Here is a 20008-nt window from a genome sequence, read left to right as displayed (position 1 = left end):
TGTGAAAAAACAGTCCTTATATATTATCCATATATACACTATAAAACAACTTTCACATATCAGAATCATTAAAAGACATCATGATCTACACTGATTATTTTTGACTATGGTGAAAAATAAAACCAACTTTTCTACCGACTTTCATTCTGGCTGTTGCACAACTCATCCTCTTCTTATGATATGCTTTCTCACAAAAGAAACCATTTCACATCCTTTCACTGAAAAGTTGAACTTCTTGGCTTAAGAACGCATTTCAACTTGCCTGAAAAACAAGAAAAGTCCAGGGTGAAGCTGTTCTCCAATGGCTCTGCTTTTAATCTGACATGGAGCTGATCTCCACATAACAGACTTTGGGAATGCAATGCGTTTTAAAGGAAAAAAAGAATTTCCTCATGGTGGCTGATGCAGTAAAACACTGTTATTATTCATTCTAAGGCTTGCACCTTTTAATCACCATCTTTTATGTTACATTTAAAAAGGCCATCTGGATTGTTCACTAAGATGACAGACACTTTGAGCTCTGATTCAATCCAATGACACAGGCTTCCTCACGATATTAAACACAATTTGACTTGTATGCAACATCCTCTACTATCGTGATCTTTGATGTTTTGTGGCAGAACTGTTGAGTCTCCCTTCTGTACATAACATGTCCAGCTGGTTTTCCTGTGGGAACGTTTATGATTACTCTTTATTTTTAGGAAAATGAACACCTCTGATGCTTTATTTGTGTTTTTGGAGATGCATAATTTACTCAGCGAGCTAGGTTTTTGAGTGAAGTAGTAAAACATGAAGCCTCCACCAAAAAGATAATGTGCCATTTGTTTATGAAAGGTCAGTTTACAGAGTTTGGCAGGCAGGCCATAGCAATTTTTGTTTTCTTCATTCAAGTAAACAGAGGTTAGAAAACAATAATTACAACAAAAGAACGAGGTGAAATTTGATCTTAGATGCCCATTTAGTTTCTGTTTCACTGTTAACTTGAAACAAGTGATACTGATACTTAAAGTGTGTAAAAGGCAATTCATTAAGTCCATGTATTTACTCTATTTCAAATCCTCACTGCAGCGCGTTATACAACAATTATTACCTGGGACGATGAAACATTTTAAATGGTAATTTTGGAGAAACGGTATTTACAGTTAAGCCCCCGGCGACATCCATATTCCTGTCAGAGAACAGAGGTATTTAAGTTTTTAATTAATCTGAACGCCAGCATCCCGGGGACACACACACAAACACTCACTCACTCTCTTCTACACACACAGACAGACACACCCACCCAGGCACAAACCCACATAATGCAGACTGTAGCTGGAACATTTAGGTGTGACAGGAGGAGAGTGGCAGAGCGACACATCAACCTTTGTATAAACGTCTCTCTCAGACACTTTGTCAAACTAAAAGTGTCTGAAGAGGGGGATGGAGCTTCCATATATGCCCATCGCAAAGTACCAGTTGTACTACGCAGTGAAGGACCATACATTCTGAACACCAGATGCGCTTTTCAAACACCGGTGACTTGATAAAAACCACGAGATTATCTGTACACATACAGTATAATACTCCGGTTTTTGAGCATATCTTAATGTCAGTGCTACTACAGACTACAGTGTGCATCTCTGTTTTGGCACAGCATGGATATTGTCATAGAACTGCCAATTTACTCCAGTATTCTTTGCATTGCAAGGCACTATTTCTCTACTTATATATCTTTGTTTCTTTATTTTTACTGTATGCCTACAGTATGTGAGTCTTCCTGTTATATCCAAGTATACTGAGAGCTATTAACAACATCCCTTCTATTTGTCATCATACTTGGCCAATAAAGTTGATTTTGATTTTGATCCCGGCTCGGAAGGATGTTTCGTAAGGTTGCAAGCCGAAACAGAGATAGGTACAGAGCGAGAAAGAGTAAGAAAATTTACAGAGAGCTGAAAACATTTTTTTTATATATAAACGTTGCACAAATTACAATCTGGGAAAAATGTAAAAATACATTTGAATCAGTGTGTGTTTCCATCAGCTACCATAATGTGAATACACTCGACATGTCTTAACAAGATTACACTCTGGTCCATCATGGTATTTTACTGCTGCTTCTCACCTATGATGTCATTCACATTTTTTTAATGTAACAAGGGTTACCTGCCAGACTCAACCTGGGGATGTTGCAGTTAAGTAGTAGCGTCCTAGAGCACCAGGCTATCTGATAATGCTGCTCTTTTATTCTGTATTTTTGTGGTCTTTCTACACAGTAGAAGCGTGTAACAGTAAATCACAGCAACACATGGGGTGCTTTGTCTACTGTATGATAAATAGGAACCACATCATTGCTTATTTAAATATTCCATTAACCTTCATCATATCTTCTCCTAATCGATGCACTAACTTTTTCACCTCGTACAAATGTTAAAACCGTTTTGTACTTTTCACTTTTTTCCCCATAATTTCTGAAAATTCCACTTAAATGTTTAATGTGCAAATTGAAAATATGCATTAATACAGGTGGATGGAAATGCCCCTAGTGATACTGAGAGAGAAAAAGGCAGGGAGAGAGTGTGTTTTGCCCCTCAGGTTTTAGTCAGAACACACAACTCAGCATGATTCAACCTCACAACCCTATTGATGTAATCCCCCCTTCGGCTAGACTCGCAGCAGAAAATGTGTGTGTTTGCCAGTGAGTGTGCATTTCTGTGTTTGCTTCTTTAGTCAGTTGTGCATGCAAGAAGATGTGCAACCATATACGTGATGGTGTTTGTCTGTGTGTGTACATGCATTTGTCAGTAAGAAATACTCATGTCTTTGCAGTCCAGCAAAATAATCTATTAGTTTGCCACGTGCCTGTATCCGTGTGTGTGCACACTCTAGGCGCATATGTACACCAAAATTGAAATAATGCAGTGAATTGCAAAATAATGACCAAATTCATTCACAAAGACATAGCAAGTTAACTTTTCAGCAGGCCTTGATGCAAAATGAAATATTGCCACAGCACCATCACAGCCTGCAATAAGCTGTTTTTGGCCATAAAACTAATGTAGCAGTCACAGATACTGACTGCCCTCTAAAATGGAAATTCATAAGCCAAAATGGCACAGTGGGAATATCAAAATATGGCATATCCTCTGCTTTTTCTACCCCCCCCCCACTTCTCTCTGTCTCTTGCTGCCTCCCATTCCAACCCTTCCTCTCTTCTCCAGGGTTTTTCAACAGAGAGCACATCTGCTGTAGAAACTCTTCTGAAGGACATGTCAACCCTTCCTGACACAGCTGACTAAGCAGACAGACGGACAGCCAGGCCAACGGCCTGACACCTCTCTCAGAAGGTCCCAAGGGAACCAAAATCCATAACTGGCTTAATCTGATACCAAGGAGGCTAAAGTCAGTGTGAACGGATCAACAGATCCAAGGAAAACTGACATTGCGATCCTCATATCTCAGACCCAAGCATCTTTAGAGTAGATGTGTTGAACTCCCCAGCCATTATTTCAAATGTTGGCATAAACTACAAGACCACCTGAATAATTTGGTGTTGGTCTGGTTCAGATGTGGTCTGCTTCATCTAAATCAACTGCAGGAAACAACTCAAAAATGTGGTTTTCTGGGTATAAACAGGCAGATCAAGAGCAAACCGTAGCGTGCACTCAAATTCAGCTATTTCTACATGTGTTGTAAAGTAGTCAGAATGCCAAAAAACGTACATCATGAAAAAGAACACAATTGCAGAATGTTTGTGATGCTTCTCTGAAGCAACATGGACTGCAATCAAATTTTTGTTTTGAAATCTGTAACCTCATCAATATTACAGAACTACTAACTAAGTCTAATTTTCTACCCTTGTTCTTACCAAAGAAAACCAACTGCAGGCACCCGCACGAGTTCAGCTGAAGATACTCTTAACAATCTGACATGGAATTTGTATTCTGTGCCTGACTTTATCTCAAGAAACAATCATGCATGATCAAACACATACAAACACAACTCTATTTTGTTACCCAGTATGGCCCAATTGGGATGAGCTCTCCTGTTTCTACTGGGATCCTGAAGTTCCGTGGAGGAGGGGCTCCCTCTACCCAGAGCTGGCTCTCTGCCCTGGGATACCCTGCCCTGGGCGCCCCCCCTGCCTGGAGCTGAAGTGGCGGAGCTGCTCCAAGGTTCCCCACCCTCTGTAAGAGATGTGCTTCATTCAGGACCACCAACCAACAGCCATCAGGGGTCATCAGGGTTCACAAATGTCACAGGGAGGTCAAGACTTCAAATGATAAAAAGGGGATGCTCACAGGTCAAAGGGGAAAGGTCAGAATAGAACCGGAAAGAGAGCATTCAAATCATTCAGCTTACGGGCAAAAGTCACATTCTGGGTGTTTTCCAGGTAGGCAAAGGTAAAGGCAGAAGGGGCACACAGGAGCAAGGTTTTAATGATTCCTGAGTTTCTTAAAAGGAAGAATTGTAAGACCAGTTCAGTATGCTACAGAAGAGAATAAGGAAAGGGGAATTGTTGCCTGTAACATCGCTGAGGGAGTATAGTTCTTATCTGCAGCAGACATAGTGAGAAGAAGCTCTAAGCTCTTTAATGTATTCCCAGTGTCAATCAATGAAATCACAACTGGTCCAGATCATGCTCTGTACCTGCTCAGTGAGACTGCATGAGCTCCACAACTGACATCTTTTCACATCAGTGATCACTTGTCTTTTCTGTAGTTTTCCCACAAACTCTAATACTCTAATCAAAGCTGCAAGTGCCTTAAGTACAAATAAAGAGCCCAACCGCAACAAAAGAATAATTTGGGTGGTGTTTACCTAGATTTCCCATTGACAAACTGCACAATCAGTGTGATGAAAGATCGCTGTTTAGCCCACTTATGTGTGAAGAGAGTGTACACACAACCAAATCGACTGAACAGTCACGCTAGCCTCACATGAAACAAGCCCAGAATAGAAGCAACTGAAGCTGCCTGGCAAATTGGGGGCATGCCGTTATAGATTTTTAGTTAGGAGGACGGTTGTGGATAAAACAAATGCAAATTTATGTATCAATGCCCTCATTTAACATCTCTGAGAGCAAAGACTGGCACAGAACAAGAGCTCAGCTGGATGCTGTTTGTGTGTGTATGTGTGTTTTTGGGTGCCAGTGGGTGCATGTATTCTCACACGTGTGCGTATGGGTGTGTGTACACTCTTGGCTCTTGGTTGCGTGTGTGTGTGTGTGTGTGTGTCTGAGTGTCTGTTTAAGGCCGTGTTTGCTTTTCAGGGATGCTGCTGTTCTGTGATCAAAAGAAGAGGCACAAAGGGAGAAGGGAGAGAAAAGGGGGTGAAGCTATTATTCTCCAAAAAGAGGCGTTTGTTAGTTAGAGTCACTGCTTTAATCAGATGCACTGTGACTGTTGACAAACATGATCACAGGAGACAGAGTGTAAATTTCATGGTAAATTCCAATAAACCAGTAGGGACCTTCAAAGTGTGCTAAGCAGGAAAAGAAAATGTATATTGGTGTACTACTAGCAAAAAGTGCAAGAGGGACTTGGGATTCCCAGGAAAAGAGGTCCTTACAAGTTTCCCAAATATATATGAAGAGGGAACCTAGCCAGACCACTGAGAAGCTGTGCAAGATGACCACAAGCTTACATCAACTACAATGGAAGGTAAAACGTATTAATGATACACTGCCACATCGTTACATAATCAAGAATTAGGTGGAAGCTAGTTGCACTAGCAAACAGAATAATTATTATAATCATTTATTTATTGTGTATGGGCAAGAGTCATAAAAACAAGGCCTTGGCTTTTTTGACTAAGGGTGTAAGAGGGCGATCACATTACTGATGAGCAGTTCTGCCATCAGGGTATGAATGTGTGTGAATGGGGTGAATGTGTTATGTAACTGAAGCGCTTAAAATGGTCGGAAGACTAGAAAGGTGCTATACAAGTACAGTCCATTTACCATTTACACAGAGACGCAGCCGCTTCAAAAGCAGCATCACAGCTGGTGCGCCTGAGGAGCGTAGCTCTCTCACAGTCAAACAGCTAACTAGCTAGCCAATTAGCGTTTTATCGGCAAAGTAAACGGCATTATACTCACCAGAGAGATTCTCCTGGATGCTCAAGCAAAAGGAAGAAAGTGGTAAAGTAGTAAAGCCCGCCTCTTGCTTGATTTGATTGGCTGTCTGGGCCAGGTTTGACACTGATGAGTGGAGCGACTCCACGGCTTGTGCTGAAAAGTTGAGAATATTTTATCTTTTATGCGTGTCTAAAAACCGCAAGAAAAACGCAAAGGTGTGGGGGATTAGACCGTGGAGGAAAACATATGGTACCATAGGAAAACAATGGTTTTGCTGGCAATGTGTTTCTAGCGACAAAACTCAGTGTGATCGCCCCTTAACGAAAAAAAAAGCGTTTTTTTGGCAATATGACAGAAACAACCAGATGTGGTGACAAAAACACTACACATTAGCTAAACAACTATGGAATTGCATTTTTGGACTTTTTTTAAACAAAATGCATACAATTATCACATGCACTGTACTGTAGAGTGTGATGTTACACTCCCTTCATAAACATAATCGCAGAAGACCCAAAAAATCTTAATGATCGCAGCAGAACTACTGCTGCTATGCTAATATCGTCCCCGTTGGGGCCCGACGGTGAAAAGGTTTAATGGATTTAAACAATATCTATGGAACAACTTGGGCAAAAGAGTTCAAACAGTGAAACTGGTTGAGAATGAAACATTTCAACAATTTCAAGCAGGGGAAGAAACATAACTTTACAAATCCACTTCTATAAAAGAATGAAACAGTATAGCTCAGTCCAGTTACTTTGGTAGAGTATGAAATTCTATTAAGACAAAACGGCACTAGTGAAAGCCCTGATGGCCGGAGCCGAGGCAAGTTAATCCTGTGAGTTGACTGGGTGCAGCAGAGGGCTTAGAGCAGCAGCTTAACACAAGGCCGTGGCTTTGGTGCACCTGCCAGCGGTCAGTCATGGCTCAGCCAGCCAAGCAAAACACAATGTGATTATAACACATCGTAATTAACTACACTGTAATAAAACATTCTTCTCTTCACTGTTGATTCAAATGTAGTTATTTGCCACATTTAAATGCATTTTAAGAGCTAAGTATGTGAAGTGTGCAAACAGGCTGAGGCAGGTTTAAATCTAGGCGCAGGCAAACCTGTAAGCATTGATTTGGTGATTTTCAGGTCAAAATGTCTAGGTTAAAACTTTTACGTTATACGTGATGTAAAGTTTTTTTCAACAGCATTTAAAGAACTATATTTTCGAAAGGTCTTAAGTACAATACATCAGTCATTGACCAAGCAGCAACCTCCTGGGCAGAAAAATTTAGCCAACAGGAAAGTACCAAGAACTGCAGTTCCTCAAATGGCTACTTGAGGCTGGCTCCAAAAGCCAGTCAAACTCCATAAGCCCCCATGTTAAAATGCCCAACTTCACAGCAGAAATAAACATGTTTACAGCCTGGTACAAAAACGGTTTTGGTCTCTTTAGCTAATTTCCCCGTTCATGACAACTGTGAGAGGGGTGAATTTTTGTATAACTCACTCGTTTAAATTGTAAAAAGGCTTAAAGTTATGCATAATTAAGGACGTGGCTGCTTTGAGTGACAGGTGGGTGACATCACAGGTGGCTTGGCTTCAGCAACCAGGCTTCATTCAGCCCACCTCAGCTCCAACCACGCTCCAGGTCTTTGCCCATTTTTGGATTAGCTTGCGTCTGTTAACTTTTACCAGATTTAACTAAACAGTTTCAACCTAGACGTCTACGTTAAAACTGGGATAAATTTGGTTGAAAAGCGAAGGGTTCTTTTAGATGTCTAGATTACAAATAACCATAATAGTAATTAACTACTACTCCACTTCCAGAATGCATCATTTGCCCAGGTTTACTTTGCTAACAGGTATCTAAATTATACATATGTTTTCACACTGCACAACATAACATTTTCATCACACCATACAATGTTTTGGGGACACTGCATATCTAAATCAAATGTTCCACTTAAGAACTTGACTGTTATTTCTTAAACCTAAAGTTATAACTGTGTACATTTGTATAATCCATCCTTTGCCTGTGCGTCGTGCCTGACTGCATGTGCACATATAACCGTGTATAACTCTATCTGCGTAGGTGTCTGCAACTGTGTATGTGAAAAGTTAATTGTCCATATTTGCATGCAGTATAAAGCAGCGGGGGGAGGCAGACCTGGCACATGCTCCCTCCCGCTGATTTGAGCTGTCAGCTGCATTTATTAACTATGATGAATCACCCCTCCACTTCACATCCAATCAAAGGCCTCTCCGAGGGACTCAAATCTGGCCACCTTTAACTAAATGATTTTCTTGGCCCATGGTGCACCAGGCAGCGATTGGACTGGCAACCTGATGATATGGCTGCTGTTAGACTTATTCTGCCAATGGCCCACAGCTGGATCTGTCATTTTTGAAACAGTGTGGTGAATTAAGTGGCCAGCTGACATGTAGCTGCATGGGGAAGGAGAACTTTAAAAGGCCTGGTTGGAATGAAGAAATATAAAAATAAAGAGTTCTACAGTCAGTGATACCTACAATATAAAGGTATTCCCTTGACCTTGCCTTAAGGATTTGGATTAAATCTGAACTAGGCTCAGTTCCCTGCTGCATAATACAGTACATTTTACAATGCAAGCTGACAGCTACCACTGAATCAGAATAATCTTTCTTCCACAGTGTAGAGGAATTTTCCTTAAGCCTTGCCTTTCCTCCCAAACCAATCCATCTATATTTAACCAAAAATACACTTACACATCTCTTAGAATCTCTTAATAGTTCACATTACTGCACACGTTATGCTAAAAATCAACTGTACAGAGATGAGACAAGGTCAGTGAAAACACAAATCCCCAACAGGCTGTGTCCTTCTCTCAGAACACAAGAGCGGAGCTCAGGCTGGAATTGTACACCTCAAACCTTGCTGAAGGATAAAGCCTTTGATCCCGGCCTGAGCGGAAGAGCTTGGGCGGAAAAGAAGGAGGGAACAGGGGAAAAAGAGAGAAATCAATAGATTCTTGTAGACACAGCCTCAAGTTTCCAATCTAACACAGCGCTGTATTGATTAGGTTTCATATGAGACAAGGCACAGGGACAGTAATGTCGACAGTGGATTTGGGAGTCTTTAACAAAACAAACTCAGTGCAGGGGACAGGACGATGAGATCTATAGGGACAGTTTTTTTCTAATGCATCGTAAACAGAAGACATACTGTAGATGGAGACTCGCATGATGGATGAATGGATGCAGTATAAGGATGTGCACCAGAAACTTGTCATGTCAGTGTACTATAGAGAACGTAAAGAGTAAAAAACAAGACCAAAAGCCTACAGCCGCACTAGTATTACAAAAATACAAATACAAAATAGAGCGACAATTTAGCTGCCCTCCTTAGCTCCTTACCACAAGTGGAGAAAGAAGTGTAAAGGTAAAAGGAGTGGCTGAACTCACAGGAATTCTGCTATTTGTTCATGAGAACATACCTCAAGAACTAAAAAACATGTTGGTTGTGCTAGAGGGAAAGTCAGGGCATCCCCAAAGTCATTAGAATGAATCCTCTGGGGACTGTGAATGTCTGTACCAAAAGTCAAAGTTCTCTACGTCTTTCTTTTTTCACGTACCTACGATTCTGTCAGAAAAGGGTCTCTGGGCGTCTGTGTGTTAAATGGGAATACATGCAAAAATCACACAAAATAGGACTGTACTCAAACTAAAATGGTGTCTTGTGTTGTAGAAAGTGCTTGCATTTGGGCCGAAGGGAAGAACAACGAGTGAGGAATGAACAATTTATATTCAAAATTAAAGTTGCTGTGAGTCAGACTAGACTGAGAGCTGCACTTGGTCTGTGATTGACATGCAGAAAAAGAAAAAGCATCTCTTTTAATGATGCAGCTTGAATGAAATATGCTTCAGGGAACTGAGTCATTTAGCTGACAAATATGAAGGAGTAGCTTTCTGGAAAATGATGCAAAAGGGTTTATAAGTACATTGGTGAGGTCAGAAGTGCATGACTATGACACCAAACCAAACCAGGAAACTCATGACTTCATCAGCTGGACTGCTTGTTCCTAGAAAAACAGATTATCATATTTTAAGCACTGTTACACTGGGCTGGCATGAGGCTTGAGTAGTAATGCACTGCTCCCACTTTTTTCTCTACCTAATGAATATACCTATTCATTTTCTATTTTATTTAAGATTATTTTAAACATGTTTGATCTTATGAATGTCATTGTCAACATCCAGTGTGAAGTGATAAATAATAATGAACACAACTCGCCAAAAATGGTGCGCAAGGAAATGAGTTATTTTCTGAATGAGAATTTACAGTCCTTGAGATTAAGATTGTGTGTTCTTGATTAATGTTTGCCTGAAAACACGTCTCTAATAATCAGTCTACCTGGCTAAAAAAAGTGAGGAAACGCTCACTCCTTCAACAACTTTTATAAAGTAAACACTAAATCTGTGTAGAACTGTTTATATCCAGAGAAACTCCCAGCTACATACCGTATACTGTACATTTGACTGAATAAGCGTGAAGCAGGGAATGGCAGAAAAAAGAGCAAGTGTGCTCAGTCAACCAACTCTTGATAAATAAAGGCAGAAAAATAAAGTTAAGAGTACAGGCAGGATACTCTCTCTCTCTCTAAAAGATACAACACAATAAATGATGTTTCTACATCTGTAACTCCTCTGCATTCCCTCCCCGACTCTGTCTCGCATTCACATAAACACACAAACAGATGCAGGCATACACACAGACACAAGCAGGGAAAGAGATAGCGGTAGACCTCTTATCTCTAAACATTGGCAGCTCATAATGAGAGTGACTTCCTCTGCAGCCAGTGGTTGAGTGGTGCTGACAGCCTCTCAGCCCTGCGTGTCAGCACAGGGGGATTTGAAGCGCTGCCTTGGCTTGACAGCCGGGCCACGCACTTACAGATTTTTTCACACTCAAAACACATACACACATATGCACACATCGCTGCAACTGCGCTTCAAGGTTGACTTCAGTAGTAGGAGGGAGGAGAACAAAATGTGTTTGAAGTCTTGACACATGGAAGAGACACAATATTGAGCTTTGGTGTATTGGGGCTTATGACTGGTGAGTGGGTGATATACAGAGAGCTGCTGTACCAGCCAACTGGGAAGAAGACGGAGCTTAAGGAGAGAGTTTAAGCCAAACAGACATCAATCTACAGCGAGGAGAAAAAAATTCATTACAAGCCAGAGAACTCAGTTCCTGATTACTGCATGGTCCTGTAGAAAATTTGAAACATGCACAGGTTGGAAATAAATAGCTCCAACACTCAAGAAAATCCGTCTAGATTTAGTTCAATCTGAGTAACAGTTACTGATTCCCTTGACATGTAAGGACAGGGAAAGACAAAAATTCTCTGTACTAGGCTACATCATACTTTGCTGTAAATCTCAAACACTTCCCTGTTTACTGTAAAGTTTTGAAGTACAAACATTGGTTTAAGATAAGTGCTGCCGACCGAAATGCTATATTATCACTTCAAAACTTTTAAACATCTGTAAAAGTTGAGTCCACAGGCCAGAGTGAAAATGATAGTTGTATAAACTAATCTTTATTCATAGGTTGCACCTCCTGGAACCACCCACTGCCACCCCATCATTTAACCACAGCTGCCGTATATGTTAAGTCACTTTTGGCTGCTGCCCAGACTGTCGACTACGGTCAGTGTCACTTTTTGCCCCGTGTTAAATTTCTCTCACCTCTCGTCGTACTTGTGCAAAATGACAATTGGCTCACACAACTAAATGATCTCTTATCTACAAACAGTGCAATCATGCACCGTAATCTTTGTGGCTATATACCAAAATGCTTTCAAACTAGTTCAAATCAACCATTTCCGAGATGTAGAAATGTTTTTTAAGTCATGCATGCCTCAGTTGTGCTTTGGCACTCTTTAGGAATTAAAAATGAGGGGTCATGATGATGGGGAGAGCTAGGCATGCAATATCTTTGAGATATTCAAAGTGTCGAAAAACAAGATGATGCTGAAGAAGGACAAGAACAAGAAGTAGCAGGTGAAGAGAAGAAATGTTTGGAAAGGGACACGAAAAGTACCTGGAACAGCAAGTGTGGAATATAGTAATAGGAAACTACCCAGGCTGTGTATTCATCCATTTCCTACACTGCTTTGAATTTCCAGCGGCCTGGGCCAAATGGTGTGGCAGTAATTCCAAGTCCACTTTAATCTCAGAATAATGCTCTCTGTTTCTGTGTTGCTCCCTCCTGCATGGATCAGTGACTCATAAACATGGGCAACTGGTGAAGAGAAGTGCAGCCATTTCATCTAAACTCTGCTCTCTCCTTCCGCTAAGCTTATATGAACTCATGCGGTGCAACATAAATTATTGTTTTTTCTGCTCAGCGTGATGACAAATTTTTGTTTACTGATTTCCAAAGCTAGCATCTCTCTAAGTTTAAAAAAAAGGTTACACAACATAATGTACGGACATATTGCAGTAAGAAAAATCTGTACAGAGTTAGCTTTTCATTTTCTTTACACAGGCATAAGTATATAGAAGGCTTATGTATGTCATGCATGTTGTATGTGCTCAATGAAAAGTAAAAACAACACACTTTTCCACTAATAGGGAAGCAGTGGTCTCAAAGGTTCCCACGGACAGCAGACGGACTCACTGAGCCCTTTAATGAACTGAAACAGAGACATCAAAACAGGTAGAGCTGCTAAAGAGAAAGAGAAAAAACGATAAAGGAACTGAACACAGGGAAACACATTTTGTTGGGAAAGGAAACTGAGGAAAGCAATCAACAGCCTGAATTAAAAATGTAATGGAAATCATGAAAAAACACAGGTGCACATGCTTTGTTATATCCTTACATGCAGTGAGGCTTGATCACTTCCGCCACATCTAATGTGTTAAATGAGTTTTATATATATCATTTTTCCTGTGTGCAATTGTCATTCAAAGGTTCCAGATTTACAGCTCTCACTTCGTAACAAGAATGAATATATGACGGAGATGGCAACTTTCAAAAGATGTTACATTGTGTCTGTATATTGAAAACCATCTATAACACTAAACTGTGAAAATATGAAAAAATCTAACGTTTCCATTAGGTGTTGTATGTGTGGTATGTAAACTCATGGAGAGTAGCCTCCTATGTGCCATCTATTGATTCATCACATCAACTTACAGGAAAAGATGGCAGTGTTACTGGTCCTGCAACACTTCCAGCGACTTCCAAGCCGCAAAGATACGATGATCAGGGCAGACATGGTGGACTACTAACCTCACGCCAGAACAGTTTCTTCCCGTCTGCAGATGGCCTCAGCAACAGGGCCCGGGACCTCACTGACACTAACTCTCATACAGTGTACAGTACAGTACATTATGTCCAGATGTAGGCCTCAGACACCAACATGATTCCTTCTAAACAAACATGATAATCAAAAAAACTAATTTGCGCAGGCAGCTTTTTAGTTACAGTATATCTAGCCATTTTGCCACTATTTTATGTCTCTAAAAGGACATCGTAGACTACTGCAACAGTAATTGCTAATTTTTTGGTGCAGATAAGTTGGTTGTTCACACCAGAGGAAAAGGAACTCTGCCCCCGCTAAAGATCTGAAAATAATTAGCTAAATTAACCTACTGTTGTGTGTTGTGTGTGTGTGTGCACTTCTACTAGCTAGAATATTATATTTCATTTTTCAATATAAATTCAATTAGAGTTAATTATTTAAGCTTTCTATTATGTCAGTGTTTTATACATCTTCTATCCAATATGTTTTATTATTTATCAAAATTCTGTTAAATGTGCAAACATAAACGTGTAATAGCCACTTCCAGAGTGTAAATCTTAATCTCACTTAAGTAAATCAGCAAAGGCAATGCATATATCCACTTTAGTTGCACATTCAGTATATTTGTGCGGCCAAGACGACACCCATGTCTCTGTAATGAAGTCAGACTGACGCCTATGGGCGTTTCATTGGGAACAGGTGTTCAGGGCACAGCAGTGTGTGTGTTTGAGTGTCTGTGCATCTGTGCACTGTATGTATGGGTGTCACAGGAGATTAGTCGCTTCAGTCAGAGACATAGGGTCGATTATGGAATTAAAGGATCATCGTGGCTGCCTATTGTTCCTATAGCCTGGGATCACGGAGTCGTACTGCCTAACTGAGACAAACATGAGACGCGTTCAGAGAGCCTCCTGAAATAGGGGGCTGACCACAGACCACTGACTCGGATCATAAGTGGTTCACAAACTGGTGTCTGAGGACCTGAAAAAGTAAAATTGTTTCATTTACTTATTTGCGCTATGAACTAGAATAAAAGTTATCATTAATATTTTATCTTTCAGGTATGTAAAAGGCCGAAAATATGTTCAGACGAAATGTGCAGTGACATTGGAGACCTAATAAAATAGAGAATGTACAAAGAGTTCCTATAGACAGTGAGAAAAACAATCAAATTGGGTACTGTACTGTGCTCTAATATCACTCCTACCACCAATATAAAGTTCTGTGCGAAACAACCTAAATTTGCATAATTTACAAGAATCCCCAGGGACTACTTTTCATATTGGTCCCCCTTCAAACTATGTATGTTTTTGTGGCTTTTTTGTGTACATTTCTAGCTCTCTGCTCAATTCAATGTGCTACGCGCTTGAACTGAAACGTACAAGGCTGTCTGAGCGATCAAAAACAAGCTCTAAGCTCTAATCATTTCTGCCTCAATCCTTCTCCTGTCACCTTGCCCTTTAATTTCCACTGAAAGAGCAGAGGAGGCAGAGTGATCTCATGCTTTCTGTTTCTGTGCTCCCCACCCTCTTAGCCTTACCCTGCTACTCACTGATTAACCCTCACCCCTGCAGCCTTCTCCTCTCACCCCTACATCCCCTGCTCCTGCTCTATGATTCTCCTCTAATGATCAGACACTATTCTCCTTCTAGCTTTATCCCTTGTTAGGGGGTGGGGTGGGGGGTCCCAAGATAAATCTGAGGAGACACGAGATGATTAAGAAAATAAAAAAAAGAAAGAATTATCTATCGTATGTTATACAAATATATGTTTATTTTTTCTGACTTCTCTCAAATGTTTTTTTTCTTCTTGTTAAATCCTTAATAAGTTTACCTCTTCAGCCTATAAAAATCCTTCAAATTAAACAATCCGAGAAGAAAAAAATCACTGTTGTCAAGGCTCGTGATGAGGGGTCACGTGTAGATATGTCTTCATTTGAAGGGGTCACGAGCCAAAAAGGTTAGGAACTCAAAGGAACAAAAGCACTGAAGTTGATAGAAAATGAAACAACAACAATATTAAAAAAAATCAATTAGTCATTTGAGTCACTTAGAAAGCAAAAATGCCAAATGTTTGCTGGTTCCAACTTGATTGGAATATCGTTAGGTCTGACCGTTAGTCCAAAACCCAAAAAGCTATTTGAAGACTTCACCTTGGGGTCTGTGAAATTGTGAGATACATGTTTTCACTGTTTTTGGACATTATATGTGCTAAACAATTAATCAAGTAATAAAAAAAAATAACCAACAGATTAGTCAATAATGAAGACAATCATTAGTTGCAGCCCTAGTCTCCATAACTGTACTTTAATGATAGAGGCTGATATGTCTGATTTCCGCCGCTTACAAAGAGTGATATATATGCAAAGCCATCAATCAACATAAAGAGGCATTTGGACATCAAATAAGGAGTGCCTGCCTTCACTATGAGAATGACACCATAAATCTGTCTGTTCCCACTCCTGGACCCTACAGCTCAGACTGTCGAGATGTCACCTGCCTGTGATGTGAACTATGATCCTGCGCTGCACATGCTTCCGCACCGATGGCCTGTGGGTGTCTCGTCCTTGCTGGGACTGGCATTAAGGGCCAGAGACATACATAGTGTGACGTGGTGGGTTTCTCCTTTGAAAGTCCTCCTATTTTTTCTATAGAGAGTAGCAAGAGGAGAGAACAGGCTTTAAAAAAAAAAAAAAAAAGCTGGCTTCTCAGCCAATGTTTCTTTAGAAGCAAATTGGTCATGAAGTCGGTACCCAGTCCAAGATTTTGTTTGTCTGTATCTCACCACCCACATTTTGATCTCACCCTACTGTAGAAGAAACATTGGTTTAGGGCAAATCAGCCCATTGTGAAATAAAAATGACAGAAGAAACAGAAAGAAAAGGCTCCTCTCTATCAAAAGGGGTCAAAATATCAGCCTTGTTCTTTGAAGATGTGGAGGCAGAGCGTGTCTATTTGATTTGACACGGCACTCATCACCTGCAGTGTAATAATGAAAATGTGAGCAGCTACATGATTGTGCCACATTAATAGATCAGGCTCTCAAATACTAACAACAGTCTCAACTGTGGGACCACAGAGTCCTGGGAAGAAGGGAATAACATCGCCATCTAGAGGCTCAAGTCAGCATCGCTCACACACATACACACACATCTGAACAGAAAAATGCCTGTCATGCTCTGCCGTGTTACTCACAGAGCTACTCACTCACTCTTTTCAACAAGTGGATTCAAACAGCCACAAAAGGAAGCTGTCCACAACCACAGTGAAACAGCAACAACAGAGCCCTCCTTCTACATCTGAAGCATTTATCCACTGCTTAATGAGACTCAGAACTATAGCTCCCCATGCAAGGTCACTTCCAGCCAGCATGCAATACAGCTGGGGCGAGAACGAGCGGAGAGAAAGACAGATAGCGGAGAGGATGAGGGAGGATAAATACTTGACACACAGATAACCTTCGGTGAGAGCATGCACAGCTTGGAGCTTAACCGTATCTCAGCTGAGACAGATGACCAATGAAACAATGAAACAAAAAAAAAAAAATACTAAGGGATGGAGTGAAAGCCTCCACAGAGCAGATTTTTTATTCTTACCTATGATGGGAGCCAGGCGGAAAATGTCAGATAGACGGCTGTTCACAGGTTCATACGGAGAATCCTCCAAGAAATCATTACCTGTGAGGAAGATAACCAGATGTTATGGATAGATGGATAGATAGATAGTTAGATAGACAGATAGATCGATAGATTTGTTTTGAACCCCCTCCTGTTTTGTTTATCATCCCTCACCCCTCACATTGGCTTACATGTGACATGGGTTATTTGGGTCAGTCGATATCCACGCTGGCACACAGCCACACGCTTGATTAGGCAGGTTGGTCAGCTGTGTTGCGCAACTGGAAGTCGACTCACTGGCAATAAGCTGGATGCAGTTTAGGGACTAAAAGGCCCCCCTGCTATGATCAACACTTTAAGATGGCACTGTGCTGAGGGGCTTCACGCTCCATTACCTTCGAGGAAAGTGATTTAGGAGGTCAAAAAGTATCTCGGCTCTGCAGGACCGTGGCTGGGAACTGAATCGGGGGGCAAATCTGAATGAAAGTTGAGTGATTGCGCATGATCACATGATAAATAGCTGTGTGCTACTTTCTGAGTTTTTGTGTTTGTGGTAGCACAGATAGGCAGGGTCATAGAGCTGGAAGGGGAGGGAGGGTGAGGACTGATGGTGCCCCCTCCATACAGCAGTGGGAGGAGCTAGGGCAACTAATCATCTCACCCCTTTACAAAACAGATTAAAAAACCTAAGGGGAATGTCCATTTCACATTAACTAGGGCTGCAGGGTGTTCTCTAAATGTAGCAATCCCATCCAAACAAAGACCCCTGAGGGACTCTGTGGAGGTTTTATGGCATCCCCTGAAAAAAAGCAGCAAAACTGTGCTATTGTTTCATTCTCTGATAGACCTTCATACAAAAACAACACATCAAAGTGAATACTCTGATCTGAAGTAGCACCATTACACAATTCTAAATCAGAATCTGCTAAAGGGGTGACTGAGGGGTTCTTGACAAGAAAAAGCTGACACCAAAAGCACTAAACCAACCTTGTAATGTCTGATAGATCCCCCAGTAGATGCGCAGGCAGTTCTTCTCTTTCCTCATGCCCCTTTTACACCGGCAGTTGTACAGCGGGCTCTGCTTGAGCGCGTCCATGGCGCTCCGGCACTCGTCCTTGGCCTCCAGGCCGGCCACCATGCTGAAGTTGCTCTCCTTACCGCCGGCCACGCACTGCCTCATCGTGCGGTACTTGGTGCTGCACGCCTGCTCCTTCAGGCACTGCTCACTGGCCCTCACACAGTCCAGCCGGGTGGCCCCAGCACGCAGGTTCTCCTCGGCATAAGACAACACATCTGGAAACAGAAGTGGCATTTATAATAATAACAATAGATAATAATGCTTTCCCTTCGTCGGCTGTTCACTCATTTGTTCACAGTAAATATTCAGAGCTTAAGGACTTTGCAAGCCGCTTTCAGGGATTAAAATGCAGATCTAAGCTTGTACAGGCTATGCAGCGACAACATGAAAAACACATCTACGTCGCCACAAAAGCATCAGTCATGTGTCGACTGACTGAAAGCAGTTTCATACTACTTGACAACTTCGTGATCCACGCAGCGAGTTTACTGACAGTTTCATCTTGCCGATGGAAACGTGCAGTCCTCAGCTGAGCGAGGAACTGCGTTCACGTTCACTGCTGTCTGATGGGGCAGCGACAGCTCCTGGCGGACTTTGTCGTTTTGGAGCAGTTTGGGCCACTGTTCAGTAGCCTCTACAGCAGACTCAGTGAGCAGCCGCTGCCTCTGCTAGGCTGCCCCTCGTTCAGACAGCTCACAGTTCAGCCACTAAATTTGATATGCACCTATGGGATCAATTAGTATCAAAAGGACAGCTGTTGGTGGTAATACATCAAGTGAAACTTACCTAAAAGAGGCAGAAGGACATACAGTACTGCGAGGATCATCGTCTTCCTCTCCATGTGAAACATAAAGCCTTGTTGGAACGAAATTTGCGAACTAAAAGCGACTTAACAGTAGTTTAATTCCCAGGGTACTTCCACTGTATTGAAATCCATTGAAAAGACGTAGTGTGCGCTCCGCTGTACAGAACAGAACCGGCTCGCCTCATGCGAGAAATAATTTCCCCTGCAAAAAGTGTCCAGTCCCGATTCTGCAGTTTCTCTGACTCTTAGTAGACCACACACACACACACACACACACACACACAAAAAAAAGAGAGAAGTGATTCTTTCTTTCTCTCCCGTGCGGGTGGTCTTCTCACCGCCGGGAGACAAAGACACGGGATCAGAGCAGCGGTGGAAGCGAAACGGGCGAGTGTCCTCCAACTCCAACCAGTGGGATGCTTGCGTCTGTGCGTCTGAGCGCGCACAGCCAACTGGAGCCCCACTGCTGTCTAGCGCATTCAGCAGGAGGAGAGTGTGCCAGCTTCCCCCTCGCACTGAAGTACAGTAATCTTATCATACACTTACAAATATAGGCCTTCCTATCACAGCGCGCACACTCCCTTATAATGGCAATATTAGAAGGGAAGCACAGAAAACACACAATTAGTTTTAAGCTCATAACTCACTAATGAGCGCCGGAGACATAAATCCCAATGGGCATCAAGAAAGGTTACCGTCACTGGTGAGTTGCACACTCACTACAAATCTCTTTAGGATAATTATAGTCTTGTTTTAATGGTGTTTACTTTTAATACACTTTCCAGCTCATATAGCCTAGTCACAAAAGTAAAAACAAACAAAAAAAAAAAAAAAGTTATAATCACTTTTCCAGTCCATTAAAATGCACGTAGGCCGTGCTATATAACCACAGAGGGCATGTGGTTGCATTCAAGATGTTATGAAATGAAACCACCACTATCAGCTCTTGATGTGTGTGGGCTGGTTTTACATTTCAGTGTAACTGTGCTGACAGGGAGAGGGCAAAGAGCGTGACTCAGGAGCATTTTTCTGTTTAATTATAGTAACTTGTGGAGTAGCTTACATGGCATTTTGTTAGATCCGGACCCCCTTCTAAACTGGAGTGCCACTTGAGTGACAGAATGAATGGACACATTCAGCCGATCTTCATGATATTTCAAG

The 20008-nt window shown here is 41.5% G+C and overlaps 1 protein-coding gene across 4 annotated transcripts in view; it reads right to left on the bottom strand.

The window, feature by feature from the left end:
• The window catches only part of gfra1a (gdnf family receptor alpha 1a), a 104231-nt gene that overhangs the window by 82563 nt on the left and 1660 nt on the right, over nucleotides 1-20008 (bottom strand). The window contains exons 1-4 of one of the 4 annotated variants that reach the window (XM_044213759.1): nucleotides 18829-19570; nucleotides 17952-18257; nucleotides 16944-17024; nucleotides 3999-4169 (exon numbers count right to left, since the gene is read on the bottom strand). In XM_044213759.1, the coding sequence (XP_044069694.1) occupies nucleotides 3999-4169; nucleotides 16944-17024; nucleotides 17952-18257; nucleotides 18829-18892 (622 nt within the window). In that variant the 5' untranslated portion in view covers nucleotides 18893-19570. Of the gene's footprint in view, nucleotides 1-3998; nucleotides 4170-16943; nucleotides 17025-17951; nucleotides 18258-18535; nucleotides 18665-18828; nucleotides 19571-20008 lie in introns of those variants that run through there. The other 3 variants (XM_044213763.1, XM_044213762.1, XM_044213761.1) reach the window with 3 other exon arrangements.

Source organism: Siniperca chuatsi, linkage group LG11, assembly GCF_020085105.1.
Source record: "Siniperca chuatsi isolate FFG_IHB_CAS linkage group LG11, ASM2008510v1, whole genome shotgun sequence".
NCBI classification, from domain to species: domain Eukaryota; kingdom Metazoa; phylum Chordata; class Actinopteri; order Centrarchiformes; family Sinipercidae; genus Siniperca; species Siniperca chuatsi.
This window is presented reverse-complemented; position numbering and strand designations above follow the sequence as displayed.